Source organism: Lichenostomus cassidix, chromosome 1Aa, assembly GCF_008360975.1.
Source record: "Lichenostomus cassidix isolate B80296 chromosome 1Aa, HeHo_3.0, whole genome shotgun sequence".
In the NCBI taxonomy this organism is placed as follows: domain Eukaryota; kingdom Metazoa; phylum Chordata; class Aves; order Passeriformes; family Meliphagidae; genus Lichenostomus; species Lichenostomus cassidix.
In genome coordinates, this window is record NC_139480.1 from 55240063 (window position 1) to 55257897 (window position 17835).

The following is a 17835-nucleotide window of genomic DNA, read 5'->3' on the forward strand; positions in this document are numbered from 1 at the left end:
TTGATATTAATATTCTGTTTTTCAGTATGTAGAGTCTTAGAAAGGCATTCTGTCTTCCTACCTTAATTCCAGTACTGTGCCAACCTCAATCACTACTTGTGGTACAAGACACATTTTCACAGCACACCATTTTTAAATAGCTCTGATTTTTTCTGAGAGTATGATTCCTGAGTCTCCGGAATGCTTCTGAAACGTTCTATGACATCCATACTATGTCATACATACAAACAACGAATCGAAAACCATCAGGATTATGTAACAGAAATAACAGAAATCAGAAAGGATGGGGTTGGAAGGGACCTGAAGGTCCATCTCATTCCAACGCCCCTGCCGTGGGCAGAGATGTCACCCACTGATCACACTGCTCAGAACCTTCAGTAATTCCCCTTCGTTTGCATTTCAGCTTAGTTCACAATCCCTTCCTGAGAAACACCTCCACGCTGCCTGTTAGCCACATGACTGTGAGGAAGGGTGAAGTGAGACAGCCCGGGTGCAATAAAGTGACTCCAACACGCAAACAATATTGAACATTTGTTGCCTAAAAGCCCCCTTAAAAATATTTTAGTGTTTCAAACGTTTTAAACAGAAACATGAACATTGGCCTTAAAAGTAAAGCCTGTATAACCACTGATATATTCAGCAATACAGCTGATTTAAAGATCCTTTTATCGCTTCTCCACGCTCCTTACAGCACGTCAGTGCAATCACAGCATCAATGAGGCTGGAAAAGCCCCTGAGATCACCGAGCCCAAGCCATGCCCACCGGCACAGCACCCACGGCACCGAGCGCCGCGGCCAGCCCTGCCTCAGCCCCTCCGGCACGGCGGCTGCCCCGCCTGCCGGCAGCCAGCTCCGCCGCCTGATCACCCTTTGCCCGAAGCAATTCCCTCCCCATGAACAAATGGGAAGCGCTGTCCCTGGCCCCGCCGCTCCTCCCGCAGCTCCGAGGCGCGGGCCCGGCAGGTGCTGCTGCCTCCTCCTCCTCCTCCTCCTCCTCCTCCTCCGCCCGGGCCCGCCGCGCCCGCCCCGCTCCCCCCGCCGCCAACCTCCACGAAGGCGTCGGTCAGGTCGCTGGCGCGGTCCATCACCGGCAAATGGCGCCCCGCCACGATCTTGACCTTCAGCTTCCCCGGCATCTTCTTCCCCCCGCCCGCCGCCCTCCTCCTCCTCCTCCCGCGGGCTGCAGGGACAGCGCGACCGCGCCTGTGCCATGGGCCGGCGGAGCGGCGCTGCGCATGCGCGGGGCTCCCCGCCACCGCCCCGCCCTCGGCCGGCGGGAGCGGGAAAGGAGCCGCGGAGCGGGAAAGGAGTCCCGGAGCCAGGAGTTAATGGTTGGGTGGAAGGGAATTGTGGAGATCGCCCAGCGCAGCCCCCTGCCTAGGCCGGGCCACCCAGGGCAGGTGACACAGGAGCGCGCTCCCGTGGGTTTGGGATGGCTCCAGAGAGACTCCGTGCCCACCTGGGCTCTGCCACCTTCACTGTACAGAAGTGCTTGCCCACGGTGAGATTAAACTTGTTGTGTTTCAGTTTATAGCTATTGCTCCTTGTTCTGTCACTGGGCACCACTGAAAAGAGTGTGGAACCGTCCTCTTGGTACATCCTTTGAGATATTTATATGCATTAATGAGATCCCCTCTCAATCTCCCCGGAATAAACAGGCCCAGCTCCCACAGTCCCTTCTCACTAGAGATGCTCCACACCTCTTGTCTTTGCTCCCCTCCGCCGGGCGCTCTGCGGCAGCTCCGAGGAGCTGAGAGCTCCTGAGGAGCCGGGCACAGCACTGCGGCTGTGGCCTCGCCAGGGCCGAGTACGGCACGGTCGCTTCCCTTGAATAGCCAGGATAGCACTGTCCCTCCCGGCTGCAGGGACACACTGCCGGCTCGTGGTCAGCTTGTCACCGCCAGCACTCCCCGGTGCTGCCCCTAACCCTGCCCTGCCGCTGGCCACCGCAGCCCATGCCGGTGTTCGGGGCAGTCCCTGCCCGCCCCGGCCCCCAGCCCGTGCCGGTGTTCGGGGCAGTCCCTGCCCGCCCCGGCCCCCAGCCCGTGCCGGTGTTCGGGGCAGTCCCTGCCCGCCCCGGCCCCCAGCCCGTGCCGGTGTTCGGGGCAGTCCCTGCCCGCCCCGGCCCCCAGCCCTGCCCTCACTGCCGCCCCACGGCCCTGCCAGCCTCCAACATGGCGCCCGCCGCCTCGCGCCGCCGCCGCTAGAAGTCGAGCGCCGACTCCTCGATGGGTTCGGCGGTGCGGCGCTGCCCTGGGCGGCCCGAGCGCCGAGTCATCGCTGCCCCGGAGGTACGGTGCCGGCGGCGGCGGGGCGGGCCGGGATGGCAGACCGGGATCACCGACCGGGATCACCGACCGGGATGGCAGCCCGCAGCCCGGCTGCTGTCCCTCGGATGCTCTGCCTTCGCCAGGAAGGGGCTGGCGCCATGAATCCCGGCTCCAAGGAGCCCGGAGCACACCTGCATCCCCAGGCACTGGGGGGAGTGTCCCGCAAAGGGTGTAAATCCACCACCGCCACCTCCCTCCCTGGGTCTGGCTTTGTTTTCTTAATCGAAAGACAAATATTTACAGTATTTGAAGGATTATGGATAGATTAACCGGAATTTAGTCCTCAGCAATAGGATTTTCTGTGGTTCTTGCCGCCAGGTTGTGGTTTGATGCCTGAACAAGCCCTTTGTTGGGGCGGCAGCGCTGGGGAGCTCGGGGCGCAGCAAGGAGCAGGTCAGGAGGTGATCGGGTGTGTCCTGTGGTGGGTGATGGACCAGGCTGGGGGACATCCTGCGGGATGTGCGCTGTGCTGCCGCTGGGGTCAGCAGCAGCGACGTGAAAGAGCCCTTGTGTTTTGGTTAAGCACTCGCCAGGTGTTGAGCCAAATAGTAGATCTGCTGGGATTATTTCCCCCTCTTTCTAATCTTACAAAAAGACTAAATAATGTTGCAGGCTGGAATGTGATACTCCAGACAAGCCATGTGACTGGGATGCAGCAGTGTGGTACAGGGAATTAAGGCACAGAGGACCTTTGGCTGGCTGTCCTCGGGCTACCTGCAGTTAGTCCCACCAACTCAGCACTTCCTCTCTTGGGCTTGTTTGGAAGTTACCCTTGGAAAAATCCATACTGTTGCTAGTATTCTTCATATCCAAGTAAATTATAAACAGGCTAAGTGCTTGTTTTTAACTCATCCATCCTTGTTTAAGTGGAATACTGTAATGAGGCTGACCCAGCAGCAAGGGACCTGGGGGTGCTGGTTGACAGCAGCTGGACACAAGCCAGCTGTGCCCACCTGGGCAAGAGGCCAATGGCATCTGACCTGGATCAGGGATAGTGTGGCCAGCTGGACCAGAGCAGCGACTGTCCCCCTGTACCTGGCACTGGAGAGGCCTCACCATAAACCTGGCTTTTGGTTTTGGGCTCCTCACAACAAGAAGGACATTGAGGGGCTGGGGTGTGTCCAGAGAAGGAAACAGCTTGGACAGAGTTGGGAGCACAAGCCTGGTGAGGAGCAGCTGGGGGAGCTGGGGATGTTTAACCAGGAGGAGAAGAGGCTCAGGGGGACCTTCTTACTCTCCACAACTCCTGACAGGAGGGGGCAGCCAGGTCGGGGTCAGGCTCTGTTCCCAGGGAACAGGGACAGAGGACAAGAGGAAACATCCTCAGGCTGTGCCAGGGGAGGTTCAGGTTGGGCATCAAGAATTTCTTCATGGGCTATCAAGCATTGGAAAGGACTGCCCAGGGAGGTGATGGAGTCCCCATCCCTGGAGGTGTCTGAGAAATGGCTGGAGGTGGCACTCAGTGCTCTGGTCTAGTTGGCAAGGTGGTGATGGGTCAAAGGTTGGACTTGATCTTGGAGGGCTTTCCCAACCTAAATGATTCTGTGATTCTGAGACTGCTCCTAGGATAGCTGTGAACAGCAAGGACACAGGAAGGAAATGAGAAGCAGAAAACATGCTATTAGTGTTAAAGGTTTAGACCTTAGTTTAGACCAGAAATGAGCTTTTTGAGTGGAATCTCCTGATCTCACCTACTTAAATGTTGTTTTGGCTCACATAATCAGTTATAGAGCATATGAACTGAAAAGTGTGAGGTAGCAATACATCAAATACATTGTAGATGTTTTAGGGCATTTGGGCTGTGGCAGCAAAGTAAACCAGGATTAAACAACCCACCAGAACTGTGTGTGGTGTGCGTGGTGTGTCCTCAGCACTGCTTCACCCTAAACATGGGGCCATTGATCTGCTACACTGCCTGTGAACACAACCATTCTTAACTTCCCTGTTACAGTAAAAAACTACCAGCAGATGGGACTACAAAAATCCCCAAACATTCCCTGGTGTCCATGTTAGATACAGCATTGTTTGGCATTTATGAATTTCTGGCACACTGCTTTAGAGCCCAAGATTCAGGGAATGTAAAGTAAGTTCTGGACTTCAAACAAGTAAAACCAACATGAAAGTAATCTGTCCTGTGTTCATTATTTCTGACAAAACTTCTGTTGATTTCCTGCTTTTGCTAACTAGCTTTACGAATGTTGTCTAGTGAACATCTCCATCTCTCTGGAATAAAGAAATACAGGGATTAATGCAATGCATATTTCTTTCTCAAAGATTTCTGAGGATCCAGCTTGTTCCATGGAACATTCCAGCAGTCAAAGGACTGGAAATCGGAAAACACCTGTTTTGGGGAGCCAGTTCCAATCTGGCTTTTAGGCACTTGGAAAGATGAATTAGATATGACTTAATGCATTAAGAAACCTGCTTGGTGTATTAGACCTGCCTTGGGGCTGAGGGTTTTCTATGCTGGCAGAAAGAGGTCTGTCTTTCCATAAAGTAGCATGTTACTTCACACATTTCCTGCCAATAGCATTTCAGTTCTCTGTGGCCAGCAGGGACTTGTGAAAGGTAGCAGGGACTCAGCTGAAAGTATGCTCAGACCCCTCAAATTTATAAACTACTTGAGGCTTCCAAAATAGCATTAAACTGCCATCAGTTTTAGGCAAGTCTAATGGATATACTGGAAACTAAAGCTACAGTATGTACTTGCTCAGTAATATGCATGCCAGAACTCCACAGAAAATACTGAAAGGTGTATTTTTATCATAAGGGAAAAAAAATCTAATATCTGGTTGTGCACTTCAGTATCCTCTTTGTTTCTCTTGAGTTTTTTTCCTTTCTGCTCAGATGTGATGTTTTACTAAGCCATGACAATAGAAGTTCTGTTTCAGCAAGGTAACAACTGTGATATGCTTAAAGAACAGCATTATCTTACTTGAGCAGCTGTTGTTATGCATTAAATGGCACTGTAACTCAAATAAACAACTCAGAAAATTGCTAATCACAACATTAAAGGTATCTTGGGTGGAACAGTGAGCATCAGAAAAATAGGAGAGTTTTGTGTGGGAGATTTTGCCACGTTAATGTAAAGATCCATGTGTCCCATCTTTTTCAGTTTTGAAGTATGATGGAGAGAGAGTTTGTCACAGACATGCATATTGAACCCTTGCTTTGGAAACTGATACTTCAAAGATAAGGTTTTCCTTGTAATTTCAGTCTGCTGACCCATCACTTCAGGGTAGGTGTCAATTATATTGGTTTACCAGCCTTCAAGATAGAGATTAGAAGGTGGTGGTCTAGGTTTTCCTCAGGTTACAGCATGGCCTGGGATGTGGTAGGTTGTCTCTTATCCACAGGGAAAAGTGCTTTTGGATTATACTGCCTTGAGGTGATTTAAACAGAAATGAATGAAAAACTTTTTTGAGGGGTTTTAGTTTATTGAAACACAGAAAAAAATGGTTTTTATCTCTGGTTCACAGAAGATGCTGGCTCCATTTCCACTGCAGTTACTTTCATAAGTAGTCTTTGAAACAGGAATCTTTCAGCTGTCATCAACACAGGAAACTGCAGTGTCAGATTTTGGCTTCTGGAAAAATCCCTGTATTTCTCTGTAGAACTAACCACACATTTCAAATCAATCTGGCTTAAATCTGCTGGACAGCAATCCAAAAATATTTTTAATAATGCTCACAGGGTTCTTCATCCAGAGTGATCCTTAGTAAAGGACCCCTGCATCCCAGAAAAAACCCAAACGTCCTTCTGCTCGCTATGTGCTGTGCTGTGTGCCCACTGCAAGGATTGAGATAAGGGCAAAATCCCAGTCACTGCTGTTTATGATTGCCTATATGTATCTGACTGACATTGCAATCCTAATCCCTCTCTTTAGATTAAAAGATGGTGCAAAATCCTGTCTCAATATAATCAGTAAATGAAATGAAGAGATGGGGTTTGTTATGAGCAGGGCTTCATAACTGAGGCTCCTGATTGCCACTGGAGGAGCTCACTGTGGTTAGAGTGTTTAAACACAAGATTAGAGTAATATTAATGTCTGTTACTATTTACTCCAACAAAATCCTAACAGGTGTGATAAGGGAAGGATGGAAGCCTGAGCAGGAGCAATTCAAAGTTGAAATATGACTCTCAATTATCATTACCCTAACATTACCCTAATTCCACATCCATATGTCTTTTAACTATTCCATAATACGTATGAAAAAATCTTATCCAATGAACTCTAATTTCAATAATATTCAAAGTAATATTCCCATGAAGATCTAGTGAATTGAATGAAACCTCGTTGTCCTTCAAGGAAAAAAAAGAAGCCAAGAATTATTCTCTAGGCTTACATTGAGAGGGTAAAATTAAAGTACATGTGTCATAATCCTAAAATTACATTTCTGACTTTTTTATGTTCATTGTTTCCTGTGTATCAAATGAAAGTATTTCCTTTGATACATGAAAATGAGATCTCAACACTTTTTATTCTCCTGAAAGTGACACCTTTCCAAGAGTCTACTCATGTCAATCTTCTGTGGACTTCAGCAGTTTGGGGTTTGGTCCATATCAAGCTGTTTGTAAAAGCAGAGAGCCATCAAAACCAAAACAATTATAATTCCATTTCATTATCCTGTTGCTGTCTGAAGGTCTCAATTTCCATCTAGACTTGAAAGCAATTGGATAAAATAAATATTCACTGACACAGGAATGAATGCAATTGCCTACAGGGGGAATCAAACAGCTGGATCTGATGCCACAGTCTCAGACAGTAATTGGATATAATTTCTTTCTCACAGTTCTGTGAGGAAAATTACATTGCATATGACTTGGTGCTTTTTATGAGTGGCAATGGCATAATTGGGCTATCAGTTCACAGAGACTGCAGCAGAACCCGTGAGCACATGCTGTAGCAAAGATATTGAGTTACAAGCAGTAGAATAATAATAGCTACTTAGAGTCCTCCCCATGTACAAAGCCCTGGTTAATTAGTCAATACCTAGTAAATAATTTAATTAAATGTAGTTGTCAGCAGCAGTATTTATAGCATAAAAAAATAGTCCTTCACACTTTCAGAAGTTCTGCCTTTTTTCCTTTTAAGGGTTGAAACAAATGAGATATTTAACTGTGTCAGTTATATGTAGTACACTTCCACAGTTATTACAACAGTTATATTTGCTGGTTATGTTTGTTATGTTATGTTATGTTATGTTATGTTATGTTATATGTTATGTTTGTTATGTTATGTTATGTTATGTTATGTTATGTTATGTTATGTTATGTTACATTATGTTGGTATTTTCCTTCTTCTTTTCTGAATGTAGTAAATAGATCATTTATTCAGGTGCCATGCCACAACATGGACATAATAATGAATGCATCTATTTCTGTATTGAAATTGCTGTCAAGATCAAAGGTGATGATCCTGAAATTTTGATGCAGGTTAACACTTATTAATGCCATTGTCCTTGCATGTCTCATCAGCAATTATGGCACAGGCAGCAAGAGCATCTAAGTGCTGCTCCATAGGCCAGTTTGTGCTGCCAAGGAGGTTATTTCAACCCCAGAAACTGCATAAACTATCTATAGAATAGTCTTCAAGGTCCTTCACAAGACATGCAAGTTATTTGCTCATGCATTAAAGACATTAAACTGGATTATGATCAAAGCAATAAATCTTTGTATTCTAAAACACGGAGTGAATGCAGTTCGTAATAACCATGTGATGCTTTTGCTTCTTGGGTTCCATTTGAAATGGATATGGTGACGTGAGGTATTAAATGTTAAAGTTTTAAATATATAAAAAATGAAACTCATTAACAAAGCAAACTGCTGAGCTTTGGTTTGGGCAGCATGTAGTGCGTCACATCCAGCTTTGGGCAAAAGTGGAATTCAAGCTTGTGTCTACACAGTGACACCTATTTGTTGTCAAAACCTGTGATACAGAGGGGTTGTGCCAAACCAAAGGAGTCTGAAGAGGCTCAGGATCTGAATTCTGAGTCTTCTTATCCATGGCTGGTGGGTTAATGGAACAAGATGAATAATTCTAACTAAGCAAATAGTTTTTACACCTATCTTTGTTCCTGAATGCATTCCCATCTGAGGTCAGAGTGAAATATCCATTCACAGAGAAAGCAGAAAAGTTCAAGGACTGCAGGATAACCTCACAAACCTTTTAAAAACTCTTAATTGATATATAGCTGTGGATCCATGTGACTGAATTGTGTACAGTGATGAAAGAAGATAGATGCTCTTGGTACTGATCATTCCTTATTATCCAACGGGAATTAATCCAGTTCACTCTCTTGATTATTAGCCATTTGAACAAACTACTTACCACCTTAATTCTCCAGTACAAACTCTGGTCCAGTAAAAGCTGGCAAAGGAGTAGTTATTTGAGTACTGTCTTAATTCCCTCCTGGCAGAGCTATGTCCAATGCTGCATTTGACCTGTTAACAGCAATTTATGGGGCTTTGCAAAGGGGAGGACAATGTCTTCAGACTGCCTTCAAAGCACAAAAATTCTCATTTGTCAGGCCTGTGCTGTCTTTCTCTGCTTTTATGTACAGAAGAATTATGATCCTCACCTTGGACTTTCTTGATAGCAGCTGAGGGAGGTGCAGCTTTGATTTTCTTAGCCAAGATTGTTATGAACAGCATGATTTGAGCAACACATGCTAAATTAATTGCTTAATTATACAGAAGAGTTCTGCAAAATGACTCTGCATCTTCCTAGCACCAAAGCATCTAGCAGCTGGGAAAATTCTACCCAAATTAAAAATAAACTAATATTTAACACAAAATAAGGAGACACGCTACTGTATTTTAAGGAGTCACAAAAAATTCCTCTCTGCAGTAGCTGAGAGGAGTATTCATGTACACAAGTATAGGATTGCCATCCCATAAGAGCTGTATCCTCCAGTTTAGGCTCTTGGAGTAAGAAAGATCTCTACTATCTTGCTGTTATTAATATAAGGACTAAGAACAGACCATCCTGGGCTAATTTTAGCAGTCTGAAAAAGGCAAGGAGAAATAAAAATATTCCTGCACATCCATCCTCATTTTTGAACACGTTCACTAAATTTGTGCCACGATTTTACACTCCCAGCCTTGAATATCTCACAGATGACTTTCAGTAGTTTGAAAACCTCCTGGGCCTCCTGATTTTATTGCTGTGAGTGCTGAACCCTCCAGTGAAGAAATTTATATCATCAGTTTGCAAAGGGCAACCATTTCAAGAATTTGTTGCAAAGCATGGCTGTGATCTGTGTGAAGGGCTAATTCTAAATCCAAAGGGTTAACTGCTATCCACCTGGAGTTTCCTATTTTATCCTTGGCCTTCCTTTCCAGTGATTTTCCATTTATGCCAGAGATTATCTCAAGGCACTATGTTTCAGTGCCTTAAATCAATAGATTAACCACTTCATCAGCCTTCACTTCATTTTGGAGGATTGTTTTGCAATTAAGACAGATCTAATATTATTTTAACCTTCTTTTTGTTTGCATGTGTGGGGAAACAGCTTGATAGCACGTTTCAAGTTTTAAAAAGCACAAACTGTCTCAGATAACATTTGAAACATTTTTCTTGTATATCTGCCATGTACCATCTTGCTTAATAAACACATGCATGTTTTGGTTTTGATTTTTAGGTATCTCTGAGCTAAGACAACATGTGAGCTATCAGAATAGCTGAGTTGTACTGCAGATAGATTTGAATTTATTTGAATGTAATAAATTCAATTTAATGGTAATTAATATTAATTTAATATTCATTAATTTAATTTTAATTTAATTCATTTATTTGAATTTGATATATTTGAATTTAACAGTCATGGACTGTGCTATTCCTCTGAGCCAGGAATTCCTAGCGTGGTGCCTTAGACACATGAGGGCATGAGTGAGAAGTGAGAGGCAAAAATCTTTGGGATTGATGCTGCCAAGGTGGAGAACCAGTAGGAAAGTGTGGAAAGGATGATGACAGTCCCTGCCATTTTAGATATTTGCCTGTCCTTTGTAATTCCCATCTTCCCAGCTTTTTTTGCTCATCAGGGATGGTTAGATAAGCATAAAAATGGTTTCCATGGACACTTTTTGTTATCTGCTCGCAGCAGAGAAGTAACAGCTCAGTCTTTGACGTGCAGCCTTTGCAGCTCTGGTCTTTCCCAGTCTCTAAGTGAGGCTGTGTTGTCAGAGCAGGCTGTTGGAGAAGTTGTATTTCAAACCTCTCTGTGATACTGAGTGGCTCCCAGAGGAAAGGGAACCTTCAGCTCATAAACCAGATATGTGTCACAGCTTCACTTTCTGTTTGTGGTGGTAGAATTTTTTTTCACACAGCCACTGAAAATGACTTGGTTATGCAGTAAAATGCAATCCTCACTCACAGCTTTGTTAACTGGTGGTATCTAGCTAAAAAGTAATCTGGAAAAAGAATAATTCTGTTATAACCACAAGGTCAGATGCAAAGAAGTACAGAAACTCCTAACTAGGGGTGAGCTGGATGTACACTGGGTTATGTCTCTCTGCATAACCCTCCTCACTCTGAATTGCAATGACTGAAAATAGTGGGATGCTGAATTTAAAATACATCTCCAGCATTCCTGGGAATGTCTGGTATTCCTTACAGATATTATACTACCCCAGCATTAAGAAGCCTGCTATTTTTGATCTGGTCTCAAAGAGGACAGAGTGATTAGGATTCTTGAGATTTAATCATGGTGGTTGTTTGGGTTTTGGTTGGTTTCGGGTTTTTTGGTTGGTTGGTTTTGGTTGTTTTTTTTTAAATTTGTTTGGTTTTGTTTGGTTTGGGTTTTATTGGGGTTTTTTTGTTTGTTTTTTTAATTATGAGACATTTCTTGTCCAAATTGCTCATGTTTGAAGGCTGTTTTAGGACCTCCATGCATGATTAGAAATTTCCAGCTAGAACTCCAGTGCCTGATTTATTTTTTACACACTAATGTTGTTTGATAGCCTAAAGTGTATTTCCCCTTCAGGATACATTGTTGCAGAAATGTGATGAGTGGTTCTGTGCACACACAGCTCTTCTGGTACTGGGTGGAACCAGCCAAGCTAGAGACTTCTCTTACAAGAGGATGGGAGTCTCCATGTACCTTATTATGTTATTATCTTTTATCCATATTTGCTTTGTGTTTTTCTTTTTCTTTTGTTTTTTAATGTGTGAGACCAGAACTGGACATGGTGTCTCAGATGAGGTTTCAGCAGTGTTTATACTCCAGCTCCCCTGTAGCTCTGGATTTGCAGGTAGTCCCTGCTGTGAGTGCTTTCCCTGACACATCCTTGGATTCCTTCTGCCTTTTGGACAAGAGTGCTAGTGGAACAGGCAAGTTTATAAAAACACAGCAATGCCCATTCAGAGTGCAATTACAAAAGCAGAGGTAGAGAAACTAAGACCCAGTCTATGTGTTCCACACATGCAGGACCAGTTGATGCACAGCTGGGCTTGTGCATGAGAAAACCACTGGGAATTATCCCTCTGGGGACCTGGATTTGCTCAGCAGCCCCTGAAGGGCTGGGGAGCTCATTTAGGAGCAGAAAGGCTCAGTGGCAGAACTCTGTTTCCCTCAGATCTCCACGCCAACATGCAGCAGCACTTGCTCTGAATACTCAATGTAGGAGAAGTTCTAATTCTTACAGAGCACCAAACCAGGAAATTTAAAACATACTGAAGATGGATAAATGAATGTTTTAGCATCCTTTTGAATATACACACAATGCAATGGGTTGTTCTCACAGCGAATTTCTGCAGGGGTGTGTTTGCAGGCCCTGTGGCTTTCCACCACAGACACCAAAAATAATCTGATGGCAGATGATATCAGTGATCCACTGTTCTATTACCAGCTGTATCCAAGAAGCAGAGGCTTCCAAAAGCAGCTGAACATATTTTAATATTCCCTAAAAATATACAGTGTGCAATAAAAAAGTTCGGGAAAAAAATTCCCTCCTGACTTTTGGCAATTTAGTTTATACAATATGAGAATGAGATTTAATCAGCCTTATCTTAATTATTCTTAACTTGGTATGTGCAGTAACTGCAGGTATTACTAACAGCTATAAAATTATTCAGCCACAAAATTTACCTAAACTGCCCAAAGCACTATTTTCTACATGCCTATCTCAGTTAAAAATGCCTTTCTTTAATTTATTCTAAATTCATTGGACATGAATTTGATTGCATGAATTCCCTGCTTTGCTGATAAGGGTCATAGAACTAATGATTAGTTTTTGGAAAAGGTTTCCATAGGCTATGTCTGTGGAAAGAGCTTACCTTTTTTTTTTAAATGCCTGTGCTGCTTTCACTCACCTTGTGCTCACACAGAACATCTTTTCCTAATGTGAAACTGGAATTACCTTTGGGGCTTTGTAAAATTGGGTCATAGACGTGAGAAGTGCTTCTCCATGGCTGCTTCTGTGCCTATTTCAGCTGCTTCTTGAGCTTCAAGCCTAAGCTTCTCCAGCAAGCAGCTTTTCTATCACCCCTCCCTCCCAATTAAGGTTGTGTTTCCCAATACAGTATTCAAAAAACCCAAACCCTGCACTAATTACATTTCATTTTCTAACCTTTTTCTGATCTTGTTTATGCTTTCAGTGACTGCATCAAAAGTGTGCTTTGTTCTTGTATTTGTGTTCTGCTCTGTGATCCTTCCCATATGAAATTCAGATTTTGCCAGGCTCTTTTGACCATGTAAAACCTCTTACTTGTGATCTTTTCTTTCCAAGAGAAGCCTCACTTTTATATTTATGAAAACATTGAGTGAATTATGAGGATCAAATTTGAACAGCTTGCTGAGGAAAGAATGCTGAAAAACACCACAAAGATAAAAAGGGCAAGTTAAAATGCACCAGAGAAGAGCAAAAACCCAGAATATTTCTGGAAGTAATTAAGGAATTTACTTTATAAAGGAGCAAGCAAGGGAGATGTTATTATAGGGAAAATAGTTTTGGCCAGAGGTTTGTGTTCTGGCATCAATTTTCTTGGTGGAAAAGTTTTCCTTCATGGTGGAGGAAATGTAAATCAATGATTGAGAGAAAGTGAACTACAAATAAGCTGTGACCTTAAATTCATCAAGGGGATTTTAAAGGTGATTCCTTTCTTTTTTTTAGTAGATTCTGAAGGTTCCTTCATCACAGTGTGGTGCTGCCTTGTAAGAAAGGATCTTATTGAGGCAGTGGCAGAGCTGGTTTGGGGATATTTTAAGGATCACACAGAAGCTGACCTTGAGCCAATGACTTTATGCAAGTTAGCTAAGCAAAGGGAGACAATGATCTATTGAACTAGAAGTGATTGTCCCAGAGCTGCTACCTCATGAGTTCCACTTGTCCACCATCAAGGGTGTCTGCAAGCAGCATTGCAGGTTTTTATAGGAATATGTAAATCTGGGCAATTAATCCATGAGGGGATGGTGTGAGTCAATTCACCCTTGTAACATTCCTTCAGTATTCCTGCTTTTGTGCACTTGGGGGGTTTTACCACTTGGAGCTTCCTGTTCCCAAAGACAGTGGGAAACAAACACTTGTAAAGGTAAGCAGAGAGGTCAGTGTTCATTGAAAGGTTTTGGAAGCACTTTTGTCATTTAGTCATGGTAAAAAGACCAGCAGACAGCTTTTAGCCTTTCTCTTGGTCATACATTTTTATGATATGATCAATAACTACATGTTAATGGCTTCCCACTGTTGCTTTCCACTGTAAGTAGTTGCTGGCAGAAGGATTATTTCCTGTTTAAAAAAAATAAAACCAAAGAAAACAGGAGGAAAGATGATTATCAGGAAAGCAATTAGAATGTAAAACACTTCTAGAGAAACTAAAAACAAATCTCTCAAGTTCCCTACTTTTTTGCATTATAATGACTTGTAGAAGACATTCAGAAAAGCTGCTGACTGGTGCTTTGCTCCCTCTTAGCATTCCTTTAATGGTGCAGATTAAATAAATACATGGCTGCAAAGCATGAGCAAGTGGTTTTTTAAATTATTATGGGTTAGAAGAGGGAGTTGGATTAGAAAAAGTCATTCCTCTGAGAAGTAATACCTCCAAAATAACCTTACAATGAAAAATAAAAACCAAACAAAACCAAATAAACAAAAAAACAAGTGGAAACCAAGCAATACAGAACAAGAAAGGGTCTTAATTAGCAGAGCTGGCTGACATGCTGTTCTTTAAAAGTTAAAGATGTACATCAGTGGGAGATAAGATATCAAATATCAGTAGGGAGAGCAGCAGGAAACTTTTTCCACTGGATGAAAGGGATAAAAAGAAGAAAAACAAGTCTCGGTTTCAGGAACAGCTGACTAAGCTCCTGACATACTCGAAATACAGCCAATTGTAACAAATACCAGGGAAAACAGTATCTTCTAAACAAAAATTCTTTGAAACTCAAAATCTGGATAAAAATGTAACAATTAGAACAACATTGAGGCAAAAGATACACAGATCACAAAGAAACAAAATGCTGCAGCTGCAATTGCTTGCACAAGGTTTTCTCTGTGCTCTGGGTGAGCCTCAGCCTTCAAGGATTTCGGGCAGGGAGGCCCAGCTGACATAGAAATGCAAAATTCCAGGCAGTGAGGAAGGATCGGAGGCATGGCTCCACACCTCTGGTGCTTTGCTTTTCACATGGTAAAAGCTTGGTGGACTCCAACAGACACAAACCTTTCTGGTATGTCACAACTTCAAATGCCAAGACTGCAGAGCTGGAGCTGCTGCCCTATCCAAAATATTTTAAGGGAAGATGAGAAAGAAACAGAATCTAGGAAAGCTAGTAACGATGAAGAATATGTGTTTGCTTGCACTGCAGTGAGGCTTCCAGTTCTCTTCCAAGGTGTTTTGATAAAAGTTAAACTCTGAATTTCACTTGTGCTGGGAGCCCCTGGTAAGACACGATGTTCTGGTAGCAGTTCTTGATACCTTTCTCCTTGATTACCCCCCTGATTGCATAATGCTCCTTGTCCAAGCTGGCAGGAGCCAGGGAAGCAATTCTCCTCCCCTGCAGTCCTCTGTGCTTCCTGAGGCTGCTGAACTCCATAACCCTATGGAAGGGAAGATAGAGAATTGGGCAAAGTTTGGCCCTTTACCTTTGGTAGTGTTGCTATAATTTTATTATATTTCATTTATTTTCCATTGTATTATTGTTTTACTTTCCCAAGAGGAATACAAAGCTTTATTATCCTTAAACCTGAAACATAATTTAACTAATGTTCCAAGTTGTCCCTTAAAAAAAATATAAATGAAGCTGACTAATTTAGTAATTTTCTATGCTTAGCAACAGTTGCAAAAAGACAAGTCTGTAAGATATTTACAGCCTATGATTAAATATCAGGCTGTTCTGAGCTGTTCTTCTCTTGTGCCCACGATACTTCTTTTGCCAGCCCCCTGAGAATCAACGCCTCAGGAGTAAATAAAACATCTAGGGTGAATAATGAAATAATGCTGAAAACAACAACAATAATAATAATTTCTAGGGCTTTCCAAAGCAGCCTGAGATGATGACCTACAGATTGTAGGTTCCACCTGTGTAGTAATTCCCAATTATGGGATCTAAAACTATCTTTGGGATTTAAAGACCTAGTGAAATTCTAAAGTTGCTCCCTTTAGAGTCATTAAGAGAGGGCAGACAGACACAAAATCTGGTCACATGAACCTTAGTTCTGTAGAAAATGGGCTATGAACAAGTTTGTAAGGCCTAAAGGAAAGGTGCACACAGGGGCACCAAGAGAACATCCAGTTTGGAGCCTACTGGACACACAGGCCTCAGCACAAAAGCTGGAATGCCCATGAAAAGGATGTTGTGGTGTTGCCACAGAGTTCTCCTGGTCATCTGTCTATTTAATGTAAAGGAACTGGCCATAAGCACAGGAATGGAGTGAAACTTTCGCATAATTCTGGTTTTTTTTGGTCCTTGACTTCTTGCAACTACCAAGAAAGTAGCTGGGAATGGTGTTTTGGTGAGGAAGACCTGTGAGGGAGTTCAGTAATTTCTTCTCATTGACACAGAATTGACACAGAATTGCAACCATTTCCTGCTCTTTCCTTCCCCTTCTGTTTCTCATCTCCCTCTTTGAGATCCTTCTTTGCCTTTCACAGAATCACAGAATGGTTGGGCTTGGAAGACACTTCTGGATATTCTATGGTCCAAGCTCTCTGCTCACCTGGAGCAGGTTGTACAGGATCAAGTCCAGGTGAGTTTGGAATATTTCAGAGAAGGACACCCCAAGGCCTCTCTGGGCAGCCTGTCCAGTGCTCTGTCACCTTCCAAGTAAAGTTTTCCCTCACCTTCTGATGGATCTTCCTGTGTTTTAGTTTGTGCCCATTGCACAACATTTGAGCCCATCTGCTCTCAGTCCCTCAAGATAATTCTCTACACATTTTTTAATTGTTTTAATTTAGTTCAGCAATTTCCTCCCTGCCCCCCTTTATACTGTAAAATTGATTAGAGGATTCACTAGAGAATACAGAATGACATGCTGATAGTACCTTAGAAAGATGAAAAAGTATTCTAGGCTTCTTTTACATCTTGCATGACATTTAAAAGTATATTTGATATTGTCTCTTTCATAAATTGTGTTTTAAATTGCTGATGTTTATAACCTTCCTTCATAGCAGGATGTTTCGTTAATCAATAAAATGTTAGAAAGGCATAAATTTCTAGAAGGTACAAAAGCCATTGAACTCCTACTCCTGTGTTGCTGCAGGTGAATTTATTCTTGCATGCAAGAGATCTTAAATCTGCCAAGGTAGACTCTTTTTGGGTACTTACACAATATGTGTACTTGTTGCCCTTGAGAAAAACACCAGGATGTGGTAAATCGTTGGACACATGTAGGGTTCAAGTTCAGTCATGGATCAGTCAACTTGTAACTACTCTTCAATTACTAAAATACTCTTTGTCTATTAAAATGAATGCAGGCACTGGCCTTAGTTGTGATTTTGTGTTGCTTGATTTTGTCTCTATTTGTGTACAGGTATTTTTTGAGTAGTGTAACTAGTGTGAAGATTTTTTCCCTCTTTCTTTTTACTCAGTGGCTACAATGTTTTATAAATAGCCCTGAACAAATATACAGCATGGAGAAAATGGAGAAACTGCAGAATTCCTTGCTATAACCTATAATTGTGTCAAGCAACTTGCACAAGAGAGGAGTTTTTACTATTTCAACAACATACCAAGGAGTATCCATCTTCAAGAAATGTCCAAACTGTCAAGAGTTTTATAAAATAATCTATTTCAAGCTCATCTTCTCCAAGATTAAAACAAAATCTGTTTACAGAGTACAATAAACATGACAGAACGATCAACTTTGTGTGTCAAGAGTTGCTGCTGGTAAATCAATATGGATGCTAGGCCAGCAGGCACTTTAAAAATCAATAATATAAATAAATATATAAGAGCTGACTTACAGTTTTACACCGTGTGTACAGAGACGTGATTCATCTTGACACAAATAAAACACGTGGGATAATGAACAGAAATGCCATGCTTGAATGCACTGAAGAAATCCTGTGATC

The 17835-nt window shown here is 42.8% G+C and overlaps 2 protein-coding genes across 23 annotated transcripts in view; one reads left to right on the plus strand and one right to left on the minus strand.

Moving 5' to 3' along the window:
- The window catches only part of C2CD5 (C2 calcium dependent domain containing 5), a 56277-nt gene extending 55085 nt beyond the window's left edge, over positions 1 to 1192 (minus strand). For 20 of the 22 annotated variants that reach the window (XM_085049140.1, XM_085049139.1, XM_085049137.1 and 17 more), the window contains exon 1: positions 1047 to 1189. In XM_085049140.1, coding sequence (XP_084905266.1) covers positions 1047 to 1136 — 90 coding nt within the window. In that variant the 5' untranslated portion in view covers positions 1137 to 1189. Of the gene's footprint in view, positions 1 to 1046 lie in introns of all 22 variants that reach the window. The other 2 variants (XR_014849376.1, XR_014849375.1) reach the window with 1 other exon arrangement.
- Positions 1095 to 17625, plus strand: LOC146443934 (uncharacterized). Its single transcript, XM_085049143.1, has 3 exons — positions 1095 to 1501; positions 16417 to 16511; positions 17376 to 17625. The coding sequence occupies exons 1-3, from the start codon at positions 1095 to 1097 to the stop codon at positions 17438 to 17440; spliced, it is 567 nt and encodes a 188-aa protein (XP_084905269.1). The 3' UTR covers positions 17441 to 17625.
- The last annotated feature ends 210 nt before the right edge of the window (positions 17626 to 17835 follow it).

Coding starts and splice junctions, on each gene's coding strand:
- LOC146443934 (XM_085049143.1), top strand. CDS start 1,095: ATGGCGCCCCGCCACGATCTTGACCTTCAGCTTCCCCGGCATCTTCTT. Junction 1,502..16,416: donor TACAGAAGTGCTTGCCCACG/GTGAGATTAAAC, acceptor TGCCTTTCACAG/AATCACAGAATGGTTGGGCT. Junction 16,512..17,375: donor TTGTACAGGATCAAGTCCAG/GTGAGTTTGGAA, acceptor TTTTATAAATAG/CCCTGAACAAATATACAGCA.